This window comes from Zootoca vivipara, chromosome 16 (genome assembly GCF_963506605.1).
Source record: "Zootoca vivipara chromosome 16, rZooViv1.1, whole genome shotgun sequence".
NCBI lineage: Eukaryota > Metazoa > Chordata > Lepidosauria > Squamata > Lacertidae > Zootoca > Zootoca vivipara.
This window is the reverse complement of record NC_083291.1, coordinates 37,064,409-37,082,414: the sequence shown is the minus strand read 5'-3', so window position 1 is coordinate 37,082,414 and position 18,006 is coordinate 37,064,409. Positions and strand designations below refer to the sequence as shown.

The 18,006-nt window shown below is 47.7% G+C and overlaps 1 protein-coding gene across 3 annotated transcripts in view; it reads right to left on the bottom strand.

The window, feature by feature from the left end:
- Positions 1-1,951: 1,951 nt before the first annotated feature.
- The window catches only part of OTUD5 (OTU deubiquitinase 5), a 50,082-nt gene continuing 34,027 nt past the window's right edge, over positions 1,952-18,006 (bottom strand). For all 3 annotated transcript variants that reach the window (XM_060268659.1, XM_035140744.2, XM_060268660.1), the window contains 7 exons: positions 11,799-11,863; positions 10,868-11,024; positions 10,546-10,694; positions 7,785-7,970; positions 7,387-7,597; positions 5,494-5,607; positions 1,952-4,080 (listed from right to left, as the gene is read on the bottom strand). In XM_060268659.1, the coding sequence (XP_060124642.1) occupies positions 3,959-4,080; positions 5,494-5,607; positions 7,387-7,597; positions 7,785-7,970; positions 10,546-10,694; positions 10,868-11,024; positions 11,799-11,863 (1,004 nt within the window). In that variant the 3' untranslated portion in view covers positions 1,952-3,958. The remainder of the gene's footprint in view (positions 4,081-5,493; positions 5,608-7,386; positions 7,598-7,784; positions 7,971-10,545; positions 10,695-10,867; positions 11,025-11,798; positions 11,864-18,006) is intronic.

Genomic DNA, 18,006 nt, shown 5'->3' with positions numbered 1-18,006 from the left:
TGGAAGCCTGATATACACATGCAGCAGAATGAAGTGGTAAAATCTTAATAGACTGTACCACCACTTCAAGGGTTTTTTTTGCCATTTTTGATTGCTTCCTGTAAGTAAAGCAACTAAACTGGGAGAAAGGTTCTATCCCAGCATACTTCCTCCTATACTAGTTTACAAAGCTTCCCCACCCCCTTAAATCACAGGAAAGCATTCTAATAATTGACAACTGAAGGTCATGTCACCTTATTCTACTGCAGGCATAGGCAAACTCTGCCCTCCAGATGCTTTGAGACTACAATTCCCATCATCCCTGACCACTGGTCCTCGGTCCAGTATACCTGAAGGAGCGTCTCCACCTCCATCATTCTGCCCGGACACTGAGGTCCAGCACCGAGGGCCTTCTGGCGGTTCCCTCGTTGCGAGAAGCCAAGTTGCAGGGAACTAGGCAGAGGGCCTTCTCGGTGGTGGCGCCTGCCCTGTGGAACGCCCTCCCAACAGATGTCAAAAAGGAAAACAACTATCAGACTTTTAGAAGACATCTGAAGGCAGCCCTGTTCAGGGAGGCTTTTAATGTTTAATAGATTATTGTGTTTTATTCTTCTGTTGGAAGCCGCCCAGAGTGGCTGTGGAGACCCGGCCAGATGGGCGGGGTATAAATAATAAATTATTATTATTATTATTATTAGCTAGGGATGATGGGAGTTGTAGTCCCAAAACATCTGGAGGGCCAAGTTTGCCTGTGCCTGTTCTACTGCATGTGTGGACCAGGTCTAGTACACATCCTCAGCTTGTTCCAGCTCGTATGTGATTATGGCAGGTAAAATGTTTGTAGCTGCTTTCTGCCTGCTCACTTACCTAAAACAGTAGGGCAAGTCTTGACTCTTCTCCTGACCAAACTTGGGTCTTGCTCCCTGCTCCCTTAGGCTTAGCCAATAGCACTTCCCCTATTCTGACGGCTGCACAAAGCACTTGCAAAAGCTCATTTAGCCATGGTTTGAGTAGCTATTTCAACCCAGGGAAGCAGGCTGCAATTGCTTACCAACTACTTCCCTCTGCCCAAATGGCAGCAAATATGAGGGCTGGCGACTGCTCCTTCGGGGCTTATGTTATATGGTGCCCATGTAGCAACAATAGATAAGCTGGCACTGGCAATTACTTAAGGCATGGTGCCTGGCTACTCTTCCGCTTTCTAGAAGGCTGGTCCCAGCAATGAAACAATTACTATAAAATAAAAGGTTCTTCTCTGAATAGTCCCTGCTCCCTATTAGCCAGCCGCAGTTGTACAGAGACACATATACAGGTAACTCTCTTTGGATTGGAAATGTGACCAGGTGCCAATTCCTGGCTGCCACGTGGCACTTAAAAACCTGTTCTTCCCAACTGGTTGTAGGGCACCAACTGTAATGATGGGTCACTGACCCAGGAGAACAGCAGTAGACGGCGCATCAGGGATGAGAGGGCAAGTGAGGAATGAAGTCCAGCTCAAAAGAACAGATCAACCAGAGATATTGTGCTTATTTGTTCAACTGGTCATTCCCCCCGTCTAATACAAAACCTCAACTCTAACATACGAGACATAGCTTCACTGGATGACTGTTGTCTAAAACAGCCTTTAGTCATGGAACCCATCAGGCTCCAGAGAATCTCAGATTCCTTTTTTAAAATTGCCAAAATGGAGATCCTAAAAGTTGAAAAGGGTGAATATAACATTTTGGGGGGGGGGGAGATAAAGGAACTCCTCCTTCGATCTCCTTCACAGCACTCTACGTTTCCCAGTAAGTCTGACTATTACAGGCCTTGCCTGTCCCTTATGAGGCTTGGCTAAAGGAATGGTTTACCTGTTAAGTAGTTTGTGTATGTGTGTGTGTGTGTGTGTGTGTGTGTGTGTGTGTGTGTGTATCCTCCACGCATTGCAATGTATTGCAAATCTATTTGATTACTTTACTCGATCAAACAAAGCAATATTTACATGATTTATTCTGCTTATAATGATCCTGCAGAATTTGGCATTTCTGGTCAAGGATTTTTAATATCTAATTGGCAGTAAACCAGCACATGGGGTTGGACAAAGGGCACATCCAAGTGGGGCCCATGTGAACCGTTCAGTTCTAAGAAGCTGATAACCAGTGGGGGAAATCATGGGAGCGGAGCATAAAGGGATCCCTGGAGAAACAAGGAAAGGCTACCCATGATAGGGTTTTGTAAGAAAAAGAAAGCACATCAGAGGAAGAGGCTTGGATATTTTGCTTTGTTCTCAGACTTCAAGTACATCCTAACCTGTTCCTGCTTCATTTTCTCATTCTGCACAGGGAAGTTAGTCACCTTTCTCACAGGTGAAACACAAAGGGGTTTTTTTGGGGGGGAGGGGAAGAGAGAAGTAGAGCATAGATCAATACTTTATTTCAGGCACCAAATACCACTTTGAAACCTGTCTTCCTAAAGCAGTAGACTACCTACCCACTTCCCTCCCACCCCTTTTCAAAGCTGCCACTCTGCAGCCTCAGGAAAGCAATGCCAAGGGGGCAGGGGACCTTTAGCAAATCCCGGCCCTTCATGAATTTTGGACACAACATGAAGCTGCAGGAGTAGTTGAGTGCACTGGTGCTGTGCCCCTTGCATGAATGGGGAAGGCAGAAACATTTGTTCACACCCAGGATTCGAGAATAGAAAATAAATGACCACATTAGGTGGATTGTATAACCACAGCGGTAATTAGGAAGACACCACACTCGGAAGAGGTAAGGTTGCCGGAGATCTTTCTTTTCTAGGAGTTAATTTACCTTCAGGCCAGCCTGCCAACAGTCTAGGGTCCTCGTGGGACGGGTTTCCCCGCCATTTGCATGGGTCCCAACTCTGTGATTCAAGGTCTATTTTCATCACAGGACAACCTGGGAGCTTCCCAACATTGTAGAGTTGTCGCCTACAGCTTCTGATCTTGTGCCAGAGTCCCATTTTGTCACCGACACCTCCTTTCCATGATGCAGCTATAAAGGCCTGGCCCATTCCTAGGAAGTGCTGACATGGAATGACAAGTGGTGTGTTCTCCACCCCACCCCCCTGTCCCTCCCCACCCCGCTGTTAGGCACCGGGAGAACAGAAGAGTCAGCAGCGGGAGAGGCCAAGAAAGCCAACAAGCACAGCGTCAGGGAGACCACGTGGCTGGGCAAAAAGTCGGGAGCCTGTGGTCCACTCCCACATGTCAGGGGCCACATGTGAACAAACAGCGACTGACGCCCAAGTGGGAAAGAGAAGAGAGGCTGGAGCAAGAAAAAACAGCCATGGAGGTGGTCCTCCTGCAGATGACCAGAGCTGTTCCTCAGAGATGAAGGCGGAGTGATTTCAAATGGTTGTAGGTTTAGGGACCCACTCCATTTAAGACCCTTCTGTTAGAAGCCAGGATACTAGTGTTAAAAGGGGGCAGGTGAAAGAACCGTTAACACAATGCTAGCCCCCCCCCAACCCCCTTCATGCTTGAACATTATTATATCCCCAGCTCCAAAGGGTGAGGGAACCTGGTGGGCCCTGCGGTCACACTCTGCTTCCACAGAAGCAGCCGCGCTTCTCTCCACTCCCCAAAACCCAACCTGAAGTCCACCTTCCCACCACCCTATCAGCAAACTGCAACCCTCCCATTCAAAACTGGGGAGGTCTCACTTTAGGATTGGATCATATATATAGATATATTCAATAATGAAGGAACGGCCGATGAAGGGCGAAGCCCGGCATGCCCCAGTTTGTGCGTGTTCCAGCTCCTTGCAGAGGAGGTCCTGTCCTTCTCTCGCTTCTCCCCCCAAGCACATTGGAGGTCGGATGCAAAGAGCCAAAAAAATGACGGGGCAAAAGGGCAGCCGAAGGAGCTTTGATCAGCAGCAGCAGAGGAGGGGAGGGGTCCCAGGTATTATCATCCGTCCTGCCAAAACATGCACCTAAGGGGTGTCAGGCGAACACAGGAGATGCAAACGAGTTATCAACTCTTGTCTGAACCACTGTCTCTGTGCAGGGCACTCTTCTTCATGCTTTCCAAGTACTCCTGTTGTGAAACCGCCAGCACCGAAGCCAAGATCTCGTCGTCATCCCAGTCGCTCAAGCCTGGCGGAAGACAAAGGGGTTGAAGTGATCACAGGTGGAGTCATGGATCACTTGACTCCGGCCACCAGCCATTCTCCCACCAGCTCTCACACACAGCCGACCATGCACACTCTACTGCATCATAGTTCCATGTCCACCCCCATCCAGACTGGATGCTTTCACCTTAATGGCCACAATAAGACTCAAGGAGTGGTGAAACAATACTTCATTTCAATACTCCAAGCATTCCCGTTTCAGAGCAGTTTTCAGTTTCTGGCACTCAGCCTAGCTCAGGGGTCCCCAGACTACGGCCCCCGGGCCGGATGCGGCCCAATTGGCCTCCCAATCTGGCCCGCGACGACCCCCGCCGCCCGCTCTTACGGGGCGCGGCGCTCTTCAAAATCGGAAAAAAATCGCCGAAAATCCTTTGTGCGCATGCGTATGGGCCTCTCCCGACCCAGAAGAGGTCATTTCCGGTGCACTTCCGGGTCAGGGGAGGCCCATACGCATGCGCACAAGCGATTTGCGGCGAATTTTTTCCTACCGTGTGCGTGTGTGCACGGGCGCGCACTCCCCCGCCCTCCAGCCCGCTGCGCGCGCACTCCCCTACCCTCCGGCCCGCCGCACGATTGGCGCGGCGGGCACCGGCCCGAAGCCCGGTAAGTCTGGGGACCCCTGGCCTAGCTCATCTGAAACTCTCACCCCTTTTCATTTTTGTAAATCAAAATCTGAATTTTACACAATTTTGGAATTGCAGTTATTGTCTTTTCTTTTGCTGTACTCACAGGGCTCTACTAGCCATGATTCCTTTTTACAGCACTTCTTTTCCGCCTTCCCACCCACCCTACTGCCCACCATTTCCATAGCATGAAGTCAGGGAAGAATTAGGCGGGAAGACCACAAAAGGAGGTATGTGACATCCTCCTCCCAAAGAAACCAGCCGACTCCCAGGAGATTGTGCAAGGGCCAGGGAAAATGTGAGAGCTAGTTGCCCTGTAAATCATGCAGAGTCTCGTGAAAATCCCGGTAGCTTTGCCCTGAATCTTACGCAATTTTCAGGGTTTTACTTTTTGAAATATGGCAGCCCTGCTGAAAAAATCAAAATGAAAACAGATCTGAGGTGTGTTTCCAGCAGCCCAGAAATCCTCACTTAAAATAACTGCTCAAGCTGACGCCTCTTCTGTCATCTTCCCGCAAGGCCTGACATTTTTAGATTTGCTCAAGCTTAGAATGACAAATTCTGACCTGTCTCCTCTCCATATACACACTAAGCAGTTATATATATTGTGAAAAGCAGCCACTGAACTGTACTGGAAAACTGAAGGAGTCTTCAGCTATAGCATCAGAATGCCTGAAAAGAAGATATGGTTCTGAATGGCTAAGGAGCCACATCTCCTTAACACCTGAATGCTTGGCTCAAGGGAGGGCACTTACCAAATGCTGTGGGTGACATCTGTTGCATTATTGCCCGACACTCCAGGGCTGGATACAACGACACTAAGGGAGGGGTTGCTCGGCCACCGCCTGCAGAAAGCTGGCTGCTTGTACCTGGGTAGGTGTGCAGATGGATGGTAGAATTATTTGCATGCAAAGGGGATGTTCGTCTCCTAAGTGTCAATTCTCAACACACTCTCCAACAATGCCCTGCCCCCCTGCTATTCCTTTAAAGGCAATTTAAACTTAACAAGTTTGCAGGTGTTTTCCTGTGATGGATAAAAGATTCTGAACCCTGACATGTATATTAGTCTGACCATATTCTGGCATAATTTACCTATGCTCAGGTTGCCCCTTGATAGAAACCAGAGTATGGCCAAAATCTCTGGGATGGCCAAAATCTCAGTGTTTTTTATTTTATTTATTTTTTCTGTTGGTTTTTTTATATAAAAAACATTTCTCTATCAAACTTTTTTGGTATACAGCTGTATACAGTAGGAAAAATATCTGTGACTTATAATTATTAGCCTGATGAATATTAGACAGACATATGCACACACAGAGCCAAAAGATGAAGAAATCCACAGGCAGAACCTCTTGCATTCTTTATTGGCAACTATCCTGCGGCAGGATTCCTGCCCCCTTTTTAGGGCTGTGTGGATTCTGTCTGGTATACTAGACATCAATTGAACATCCTGCAACTCTCTGCAATAAAGTGATCCAGGGAGTCACCCAAGGCAGAGGGAAAGGTCATTATCCTGTACTAGTGAGTCCTCTCTTTGGCCTCCTTTAGGCCTGAGAATAGAGGGGCCTGTGTGAAGACTCAAATCCCCCTCTGCTGTGAGAGAAATATTAATCCAGAATTGCAAGCCATTATGATGGAGGGCTACTAAGCCCTTGCTCTGCTGGCCTCACTACTTTTCTGTTCTAATAAACCGTCTCCCCATACCTTAAGATCTTCCAAATCCAAAACTGACAGAAGGTGAAATCTGTGGGTGCATGAATGGGGAATCGCTCCCATTCTCCTGTGGCACCTCAACAGTAAAACAGCCTTTCCAGGTAGGCCTATCTGACTTTCCAAGTTCACTACTAAGTGAAAACTTCCCTCTGCCTCTGGGATATTTATTTAATTCTGTTGTGTTTAGCTTGCTTTAAGGATTTTCACTGCAGGCTCATTTATGGCTTCTAACCCATTTACAGCTAGATCTTATTGGTTGGAGAAACACCTTATGCCTGGGATGTATAGGACTGTTATGTATTTTTATTTTACTTCATTTATTTTAAGATTCTAGGTTGTTTTTAAACAGAGTCAGTGTGAACTTCCTCAAGCAATGCAACTGGAAAGGCGCTCCATTTTTTAAATAATAATAATAATAAAAAATTAAGGTAAGGAAAGCTAAGTATCTTGTCCTTTCCCTCATTCCCCACTTTGGCTGCCAAATAGCTCATCTCCCCTCTCTCCTATCCCTTCAAAATGGAAGTGAGGAAGCAGCTGTGGAGAAATACACCAGAGTAGTGCATTATGGCAACTGCACCACAGCCCTTCTGCTCCCCCTTCTAAACTTACGAAGGAGATGCAGCTTCTACAGGACCACAGTGATTTGAAGCAGGACAGCATTATGGTGTCTACAGGTGTGGTGGAAGTGGCAAACTGCATGACCTTGTCCTGTCACCTGGACAACCAGGAGCTCAGAGAGACCTATGCGGCTTGCAGGTGTTTCGTGTGCAAGAAGAATGTGTCGATGACACCAGGAAAAAAACTTGTTTGAGCTGCAAGCTTGTCTCCCTGTGATGTAGTGGCCACTTCACCCAGCCCCTGCCATAGCTTCAGCCCTCTTGCTCCCCACCCGGAGGAGTCATTCTGCTCTCTGCTCTGACCCATGGGGCACTTACCAGGAGCACACGGCGAGGGGGGCTTTGTAAGTGCTAGAGCTGCGGTGCTCCCAGGGGAAGGTGGCTTGGCAGCGTTCAGCTCATTGTGCAAGTCGGGGTGCTCTGGGGAAGATGCCGAACTGCGCTGACGTGGCGAGCGGCCACTCCATTCTTCCAAACCGCTGGCTGCAGCCGCCGTGGCGGAGCTGCAGGTAGCGCTGGCTTTGCAGGGCTGTGGAGAGGGGGAAAGGTAGAGATGCTATTCAGGGCCAACAATCTTGTTGATCAGTTCCCCTGAGCTAGGCTGGTATTACAGCCAGTCTCAACAGAAGGGAAGACTCACTTCCCTACCTCCGGTGATCCCAGAGATGCCCCCAAACCCTCATTTCCCCTTCACACATGGAGGAAATAAACCAAACCTGTCTGGCCTGCTTTTCCTGGTCACGCAGCCACTGCAAATAAGACTCCCTGGCAACCTGCTCCTCAATGGCCTCGTTGGTTGCTTCCCAGTCAGTTGCTCGCTTCTTATCTTCTAGCATTTGCTGCTCAATCCATGACTCCTCGGATGTCTTGATTGCGTTCTTCATCAAGGACTGCTCTGCATACTACAGAGAGTGGAGGGAGTTCAGCAAGCCCACTGGAGTCCCAGGCTCAAACCCACTGCACAAGTTTGGTTGCGTGTTTTAAACAGCAAAAGGAGATAAGCCCTCTCAGTCATGAAAACAACCACAGGGGCAACTATACAGTGGTGCCTCGCTTAACAAACGCCCCGTAAGACAAAATTTTCGCTTAAAGGAAGGATTTTTCTAGCGGAGGTTGCCTCGCTAGACAAATTCGTTTTACGAAAAATTCGTCTAGCGAATCACGGTTTCCCATAGGAATGCATTGAAATTCAATTAATGCGTTCCTATGGGCAAAAAAAAAATTCAATGCATTCCTATGGGATTCGCTAGACAAATTTTTCGTTATAAGAATAGACCCGTGGAACGAATTAAATTCGTCTAGCGAGGCACCACTGTACTTTAGCACAGTGCCAAGTAAGCGTCCTGCCAGCACAAGGATTTCCGCTTGCACAGCAGAACTCCCTCCACCCTTCCCCATTTGTTTTAGGAGGCACCCCCAAGCCTTCCAAGCAGATATGGGAAAGGTGTGGGATACATGCAGGGGAGAAATCCTTGGGCAAACAGAATGTGCTATCTGGATTCTGCCCACAATTGAAATAAAGAAATCTGGGTGAGAGTGGGAGGAACTTGCCCAAAGGTTGTCTTGGAAGAGCACATATCTATTCAAATTTTTCCCTAGTAGATAAAGGGAATGATGAGATTAATTCATCTTAAATGTGGCTGGACAAGCTTTATCAGATCTGGGGGAGGAAACAGGTGATAGTCTCCTAGCAGCCAGCAGATATCCTTCTCCAGCCTCTTTGAGGTTGGCTTGGAAGTGGCTGGGGAAGGCATCCTACAGCTACTATTCTTTACATGCTTCTTCACCCTGCTCTGCCAGAATCGCCACATGGCCACATCAGAAATACAATGGTGATTGGCAGGCCCAGCACTCTGGACAAAATGCCCCATCCTTCAGATGGGTGGGCTGATTCAGCCCCACCTCATTCACCAGATCAAGCTGAGCAATATCTGAGGCCTGAGGGACCTCTAGCGCCTCCATCTGCCCCATTTGCCAACAGAAAGAGCCACCTGGAGAGAGGAGAGGAGAGCAGGAGAAGCCGTGAGACGAGTGAATGGTTGCTTGGGGGGGGGGTGCTGTACCTCCTGCTGCCTCCCTACCAGCAGTGGTGCCACCACTCCCTCCCTCCACCAACATGCCTTCCCCCTTCCCAACAGGTGAAGCCAGCACCCCATCTCCTTCCCCTTGTAACTAGTACCCAGCACTAGCCATGACTTGGGCACTCACTGCTGCTGGAGGCTTGCCACTTCCTGCTCCTTGACCCTGGCAACTGCAGCACACTCCTCTTGGGGGCAACCCAGGGGTGAGTAGAGGGGTTTGCTGCCACAGGGGTTGAGGAGCAGGAGGTAGCAAGCGGCTGGTAGTGGTGGGCACCCAGCTGTGCTGAGTGCTGGGAACCAGGCGACAGTGGGGGGCAGGAGGTGGGGGGGGGCCCTGCACTGGGGATTTTGTCTCTAGCAGCACAATGTCCCGGGCCGCTCCTGGCACCATGGAATTTTCAAAGGGTAGCAGCTGAAACAGTCATTGTAGCAGTAGTAGCAGTAGCAGCAGCAGCAACAACAATAACAACAACTGGGAACTTCTGACTCACTTGCCTGATTTGGCTTGCAAGGGCATTTTTAAAGCCATGCCCTACCTGCTCTACACCTGGCACCAAACATAACACCGGGGTGTGGCAGGTAAAGATGCAGCTGGGCCAAAAGAAGGCTTGCAGGCAGCACCAACCAGCCAATTGCCAGTACCTGAGAACAGCCCTGTGCAAAGTCCCATGCCCAACACAAAATATTATTCTATTATGTATTATTTTTTACTTGTTCTCAGTAGCGTTGGAGCCCAGTTATTAGGCAGAAAGGCAGGATATAAATACATGCTGGTCCCACTTTCTGAACACAATGTATTCCCAGGAAATCATTCATTAGGCGAGCATTTAAATTATTTCCTATGGGAACATTTCAAATTCATGATTTGTCCAATCTCCCTCCATGGTTTCTTCCTGAAACAGCTGCAACCAATTAACAAAAAGCAAGCAAATTTGGAAAGCAAGATTTTCTATTTATTTATCATGCAACACCACCAAGTTGAGTAGCTGATAATAGCAAGACGAGATAGAAACCTTTTATATAAATAAAAATACACAGATCATACTGCAAGGTTACATGATCAGGCACACATCTTAGTCAATTGGATTTCTCCCTGCCCTCTCTTTATCCACCACATCCCAACCTTTCAACCCCCAGAGGACACCCTGGTCAGGTCCGGCTCTAGGGGCAGGCTGGGTGGCACGGGGCGCCGGGCTGGCAGGGGGCGGCGCGCAGCGAAGCCGCACAGATGCCGTGCTGCACACTGTGCCCGCCCACCAGGGAGAGGGTGCCGGAGCGATCTCCGCACCAGGGCGCCCGACATGCTTGAGACGGCCCTGACCCTGGTAGTGAGGGATACAGAACTCCTCGGCTAAAGAGACCTCCCTTCCCCAGAACCCATCCAGGAAAGACTCACCCCTGGCTTGAAGGAGGGCAGCCCCAGTCCCACACCAATGGTAGCCTTGTTGGGGTTCACCACAGAGTTGTAATGTATGTTGCGGTGATAGCTCACTCGGATGGGCTCATCCTCATTCTGATGGATGCCATGGAAAGTGTTGATGGGCTCTGGAAGGGAGAGATGGCAGCTCAGTGAAAGGTGTAGCATAATCCCTGCCCCTTTGCCCAAACATGCTGGATGACATCACCACGCTTTATAGGGGCAGTTGAGAGGCTGGCATCCCCAGCCCAGGGCTGGCATGGGCAAGGGTTAGGGGACAGGAAGTAGGAGCCATGCATACCTGTGCCATACTGGTAAACCTCCACAGGTCGGTTGTACATCTCTGCCATAGCCTGCATCTCAATATGGTTGCCGTGACAGTTGTTTTTCCGCTTCCGGTTGATGTAAGTGGTGAAATCTTCTGTCACGTAATTTGAAAAGTAATCAGCATTCTTCATCTGCAATGTGAAAGGGCCTCAAGGTTAGGAGGATGGAGAAAGGCTCCCACTTGGGGCAAGAAACAGCATGGGGAGGTGGGAGAGCCTTTCCAGGAAAGGATTCTTGGCACAAACCCATTAGGAGAGCTGAACCTGAAGAGAACAAGGGGCTCCCATGCTGCATTAGAACTGTTTTGCTCAAGGCGGGTTCCACACATATGGGGCAGTGGTTGAACAACTTAATCATGTTGGGTCATTTAACATTATTACCCCAGTCACATGAAAGCTGTAAACACATCACACACACACACACACAGCAGCAGCAGCTGCTTCAGTATAGTTGGGGTAATGCTTAAGAGTCCCCTCAGTGCCAGCAGGATTCCACAAGGGAAGGGCCTGCCAAACACCTTTCAAGCAGTTTATGGATGGCTCCCTGAACTGCAATTTTAAGAGACACTGTGGAGATATACATATACATATGTGTGTGTGTGTTTTTATCTGTATAATTTAGAGGTGGTTGGGAGAGGAGGAGAAAGAACAGTGGCTGTAGCATAGCATCACTTGTAGCATTCCAAAGGAGGGAAGGTATAATATTTTCGTAGGAAGAATGTCCTTAGTGCTCAGAAGTAACAGCTGGAGGAGAAGCGAAAGCCAGGGATTTAGATTGGCAAGACTGTGCTTTATTGGCTGCCTGTGTTCACAGAATACAGAATGCCCGCTACACACAGTCCTGAAGGTCAGGCTTAGAGGGGGAGGCAGAAGCCCACCCTCCTCTGGATTCCTACTGTCACTCACCAAGTAGTCCATACAGTGCTTCCTGACCACTTCATGCATGTCTTGGTCACCATATACCTGGTCAGCTGCAAAAAGAAATGAGAGATCATCACTGACTGACCCAGCCCAACAATCGCTTACCTCATAAGCGGAAGAGAGATAGGGTTGGAAGCACCTAGTTTTCCATGCATACAGCATGGCTTCATAATTGAAGTTGCCGATTTGCACCTGTAGCCCAAGTGAACCCCAGATCAGTTTCTTATTCCTCCAGTACTCAAAAACCCTGGGGTGGTCCCACTTGAGTGCTGTCTTCAGCACTCCAAGGGAGGCGCATGTGGCTTTCCTCTCGTCTGCAAGCCGTGCATCAGGGTTCTTTCCCTCCACAGTACAACAAACCGAGCAGATGCAAGTGCTGAAGGTGGCACAGAACAACCCGGCCTTTCCCCCGACCCCCAGCTGCAAACCCAAAGGCAGCAATCAATTTTTGGCTCCCAGGCTGCAGACACTTCTTGGGCACCCTTAAATCTTCTAGCTGGGGTTAGCTTCTTTTGTATTTCTTATTGCCTATTCTGATTTACAGCCACCAAATGTGTCAGATGTAGAGTTGGCGAGAGCACCCTTTAATCCTCTTGCTTTGAAAGGCTCTCTTTCGGTCCTCTTTTTTTGGTAGCCTTGTACCATTTTGCTTGCTGTTGATTTATGGCAGTTTATTGCACTCTACTGAATATTTTGTTCTTTTAATACTGCTGTTTACTGCTGTTTGGGGCCTTTTGGCTAAAAAGCACCATATAATTAATTATAATTTGGAAGCATGTAACACTGATATCATGTGTCACCCAGAGGGACCTGACTGATCACATATTTAGGGTCAGGAAAGAAAAAACCTCCCCACAGCACAGATTTGGGTTAGTAGTTGAGGCTAGGGCTTGTGGCTGCAACACACCTACTCAGCCTGCAAGTACACAGTTACCTGAACTATGAGGACCTGTCCTCTTGACACTGAGGTCAGATGAGTTCTCAAGCAGAAGCAAAAACAAGGACTTCTGCTGGGTCAACAGGGCTATTCACACCCTTGCCTACTCTTGCACCCATACCCACACACCCAAATTGGCTCTGTGGGCTTGGGAGAACCCCCCGAACAGCGCGCGGGGTGTGTGTGTATGGGGACTGTTCCATGTAGGAAGCTGAAATGCTTTTGATGATGGAACATTTGACATAGTGCTACCTTAAATTCCTCCCAGTCATTTATTCCATCAGAAAAACTTTTTAATGCTAGTTTATCTGGTTAACAGCTGGAAAAGTAGTGGGCCTATTATTTCTACAGTACTTTTTCTCTCTCCCCTGAAGTTTTGTTGGTGCTATTTCTGCCACACACAAACAGAGCTCGTTTCTGCACAGGCTGGGTCACCAAAAGCTTTAGTTGAGTAATCTAACAATTAAAACAAATTGAAACTGGGAGCCACAGTTCCATTATTTGTCAGCTAGCCCACAACAAGGCAGCTAATGAAACCGATCAGAACCAGTACTGAAACTGACAGATGCACTGAAAAGTAAGATCTTACAGATTGTTCAACATCACAAAAAGTCTTTGCAGATGTGCAACCATTTCCAGGGGCAAGTGTAGAAAAACAACCAGATGCCAGCTTTTGGAGCATCAGAGAAGCAAATGCTGCAGCAAAGCGGATTACCTTGGAAGGCAAAGTAGCTGAGGGGTGGTCACAGCTATCTGCAACCAATTACTGAAAAGTGCCAAAATCCCTTGCTATTTTGAGTTGCCTATATGATCTCTACTTCAAAATACTGCTGCTAACTGAAAAGAAGTTAGGATTCAATATGCAGCACCCACAGGGATCCCAAAGCAACACCATATTCAGACTCTACAAGATTCAAGCCTCAATTCTCATTAGTAAATGTAAAGGTACCCCTTTACCATTCGGTCCAGTCGCGGACGACTCTGGGGTTGCGGCGCTCATCTCGCTCTACAGGCTGAGGGAGCCAGCGTTTGTCCACAGACAGCTTCTGGGTCATGTGGCCAGCATGACTAAGCCGCTTCTGGCGAGCCAGAGCAGCGCACAGGAACACCGTTTACCTTCCTGCCAGAGTGGTACCTATTTATCTACTTGCACTTTGACGTGCTTTCAAACTGCTAAATGGGGAGGAGCTGGGACCAAGCTCACCCTGTCGCGGGGATTCCAACCACCGACCTTCTGGCTCTGGGGCAGTCAGATCAAAAGAAAATAACATAAGGGGCAGGAAGAAGAGGAGAGAACAGCCTCCTGAGTTTGGAAAGGACTGGGATGGGCCAAGGTTTAGGAAGCAGCTGGGGAGGGTAGAGGTAGTCACTGTGCAAGAAATGAGAAAACTTAGTGAAAAAGCAGTTTCAACAGCATTTGTGGCAAGTATAGAGAATTGCAGTCATAATCAGGGGACCTAGTTTATAAAGCTCAGCAACAAGGAAATCCAAATGACTCTACTGAGCTACATGCCATGTCCTGAATCACCCACCCAGCCCAATCAACTTACACTGAGGGAGGCGGAGAGAAAAAGCTACCCTGGGATGCTTGTCAGCAGCCCTTACCTGGGAATAGTATTTTGGGGAGGCACATTCCTGATGTGGAACCAGTGGTGGCAGAGACAGGAGAATGAGGCTCAGATCATCACCACACTCAAAGGTGAGAGTAGAAGAGAAATGCCAGGAAGAAAAGAGACCTGTGACAACCACACAGGACCACAAGGTCAAGAGACAGCGTATGAAAAAAAGTTTCTAAGCCCAAGAGTAGCAAATGCTTTGTACATAGCGAAGCGTCTTGGGATGATGCCTCTGCTGTTTCTCCAAACATAGCACTTTCTCCTGCTTCTCTTCCACTTTCCAGCAATCATTTCCCCTCCCTCTTCCCCTTGCTTCCCTTCCCATGCCTGCTTTTTCCCTACTTCTTCTCTCATATTCCACCCTCTGCACCTTCCCTGCTGCCTCCACAGCCTGTTCGCAACCACCGCTACCACCAATGCTTCAGGAATGGGAAAGACTTTCTTGCACCCTCAATGCATCCAAAAACTAGGGCTGCTCTTTTCTGAGCCAAACAGCAGCCACAAAGACTCCGCAGGCCACCCATAAAACAAACAGCAACAGTACCCCCAAACCAAACTGGGGGGGGGGTCATAAGAACTGTAGCCATAAGTGCTCCAGTGTGGGGAGTAAAATGGTGGCTGTTTTTGCATCACCATATCTTGGTGCCAGAGGTGACAAACTCCAGCAGCACCCTCCAAAACTATAATAAGACAACAGCACAAGCCCCATTCAAATCCTCTTGTGCCACTCCTATTCCTTCTGGGGATTGTGCACAGAGTACATTGTGCTCCAAACGTCAAATCCATTTGACTTGTGCCCAGCTACCTTTAATGGCATCCCAATGCACCTACTTCACCTTGTCTTGCGAGACATCCATATGATGGAACGGCAGTGGCCCTTAAACTTCTTAACCTTCCCAATTAAGTAGCAGATTTGTAATGCTGAAAGCCTCTACTGCATGAAGAGAAGACCCATGCCTGCCTCAAGGCAGCATGGAATTAGCAGGTCAGTAGAAGGTGGCTTGCCTTGTATGGCAACCCTTGTATGTGCCCATGAACAGCAGGATGTTGAAAATGGCACTTGGGACTGTGTAAGGGTGGGGACCCCAGCATCATTCATCAAACACAAACAGATCACCTTCGAATCTAAACAGTGTGCTAGTAATTTCATGGCATTTCCAACAACAGTGCAAGGGAGTGAAAGGGCAGTTCCCAATATTTATGTGATAGCAATAGGACACTACCTTCCAAGGCTAATTGTCTATGCCCCTCAAGGGCAGGAAAGCAAGACAGACAGATGAGGGCGGGTCAACAGCTTTTTGGCGGGCTGTGCAATGCATCAAGGGAGTATGTGACTCATCTCTAACCTCTATGTAAACAAGGATGTGGTTTCTGGTGTGGGGAAGTAGAGCTGGCAGTTCCAGCAAGTCACATGGGCATCGGCTTTTCTACGAAACTTCTGTTGTGGTCACCACTCCAAGCCCCATTTTTGTTGATGATCTGCGCACGTGCACAGAGGCCCGCTCAGTAAAGACACAAACAGAAACGAAAGGCCTAGTCCACGCTCTAAAACATACCCCAGGAAGAATTAGGGCCATGATAAATTTTGGTAGGAAATGGGAGGCTACAGTTGCATATAGTTTTTTTCTCCGTTAAGGAAGCTTTATGTTGCATGTTTACTGTGTTTGTTTTGTTTTAACTATTGCATTTTCAGTTTTAGTACTATACAGTGGAACCTCGCATTACGTACCACCCTCCTTACGAATGCTTTGGGTTACAAGCTCCGCTAACCCGGAAGTAGATGCCCCTTATTGCGAACTTTGCCGCGGGACATGAGTGGAAGTCACGCGGCAGGAGCGGGAGGGGCCATTAGCAAAAGCGCGCATCATGTTAAGAATGGTTTTGGGTTACAAACGGACCTCCGGAACGAATTAAGTGTGTAACTGGAGGTACCACTGCACTCTGGGTTTTTTTCTTCTTCTTTGTCTGAGATACCTTGAGAATACCTGAGAATACCTGACTCCCAGCCTGTATTTCAAGCTAATCAATTGCTATTCTTAGAACAAAGCTATAAAACATACGATGGCTTTCCACAGCCTCCTTCCTCAAGATCTGGAGGGAGGGTAAGGGCAACAGGAAACTTTTTTTTTCTTTTTAGTGTAACATTTCAGGGCCTGATGGTTACATCTTAAAAAGTAGGTACTGTAATAGCAAAATTGCTAAAGAGCAGAAACACAGAGAGAAAAGCAGCCCTGATGCATTTCATTGTTCAGCTTTTACATGACTTCTAAGAACACCTACTGAAATTGTTCAAAAGCTGATATAAGATTGGGTGTTTGAGGGCAAACTTTCTGAGTTCACATTCTATGTGAGGCACAAGTGGAACACAACACCAAGCACAACCACAAAGACAAGCAAACGAGGCTCGCTGTATATATCTAAAATGTCTCTCTGACCCAGGGACTTGCCAGTAATGCAAGACATGAGCATCGTTGAAACTCCTGGGTGATTATGCCTCGTACAGCTTCAATCTCAAAGCAGTTCAAATTCACAGAATTTCCGATGTATCACTACTGGTTAATAACTCACATCAAACTGTCAACAATAACCTCAAAGCCTTTCTCTCAAAAGTTCAAAACATGGAGCTTCTTTTCTGCTGCCTTTTTAAAGGATGGGAAGTGGTTCTGCTGCAAATGACCCTCTTCATGCTTTTTACCTTTGGCAAGCCTGTAAGCCAGGGAATATTGAACAGCTTATTCAGGACACCTGGCACCAGCAATGAGCTTTGCATGGTGGTTCTTAGCTCTCGTGCAAAATCAGCTGTCTCAGAGGTAAGCCCTCTGCCATTGGCCTGATTAACCTGATGTCACAGCCGGTGACAATGAGCAATTACAAGTCTGGGCAATTTTGCTTCAGCCATTGTCTCAAGTAAAATATATTTATGCCAAAAGATTTTGAAAGCTGGCTCACTTCAGCGGAATGGTCTCTAAAAACAGTCAGCTTCCGTTTTGGAGGCATTACTACAATCACTTCCTCTGTATCTGCTGTTCAGAGGTGAGTTTCAATGCTCTTGTAGCCAAAAAAGCACCACCCAGGCACAAAGTGCAGGTACCAGCCGGTCTGGGGAAATCCCAAAGGCAAAACAGAATGATTTTACTGCAGGACTTGAATCACATTTGAAGATAGAAAGAGGCTGTAATATTTCCCCACGTAATTTAAAAATATTTCCAGTATTTTAAGTGTGATATTGAATCTTTTAAAGAATGTACGTAGGTGGGGTAAATCCCATCTAAGGCCCCGTGAAAGGGGTGTGTGTGTAAATCTCATTCTTTGAAGAGAAAGCTAAGCATTATGGGTGTGTTTTTGCTGCTGCTACTTGGTAGCTTTACTGTTTGAGATTTTTTAAATGATGAATTATATTGTCTATGTGGTATTCTTAGTGCAGTGTTGTTGCGATATATATTCCTTCCTGGGACCTTCCTGGTGAAAGGTGGATTTAATGGATAAACAATGAATAAATATATGCCCGGACAAAAAGGAAGCCACTACAGGTTAGGAATAATCTGTAACTATAAAACATTTCAAAACAAAGCACATTGCAATGGAGTAGAGGATGCCTATCAGAATCAGAAGAGAGAGGAACTGGGCTGGAATAGTCACA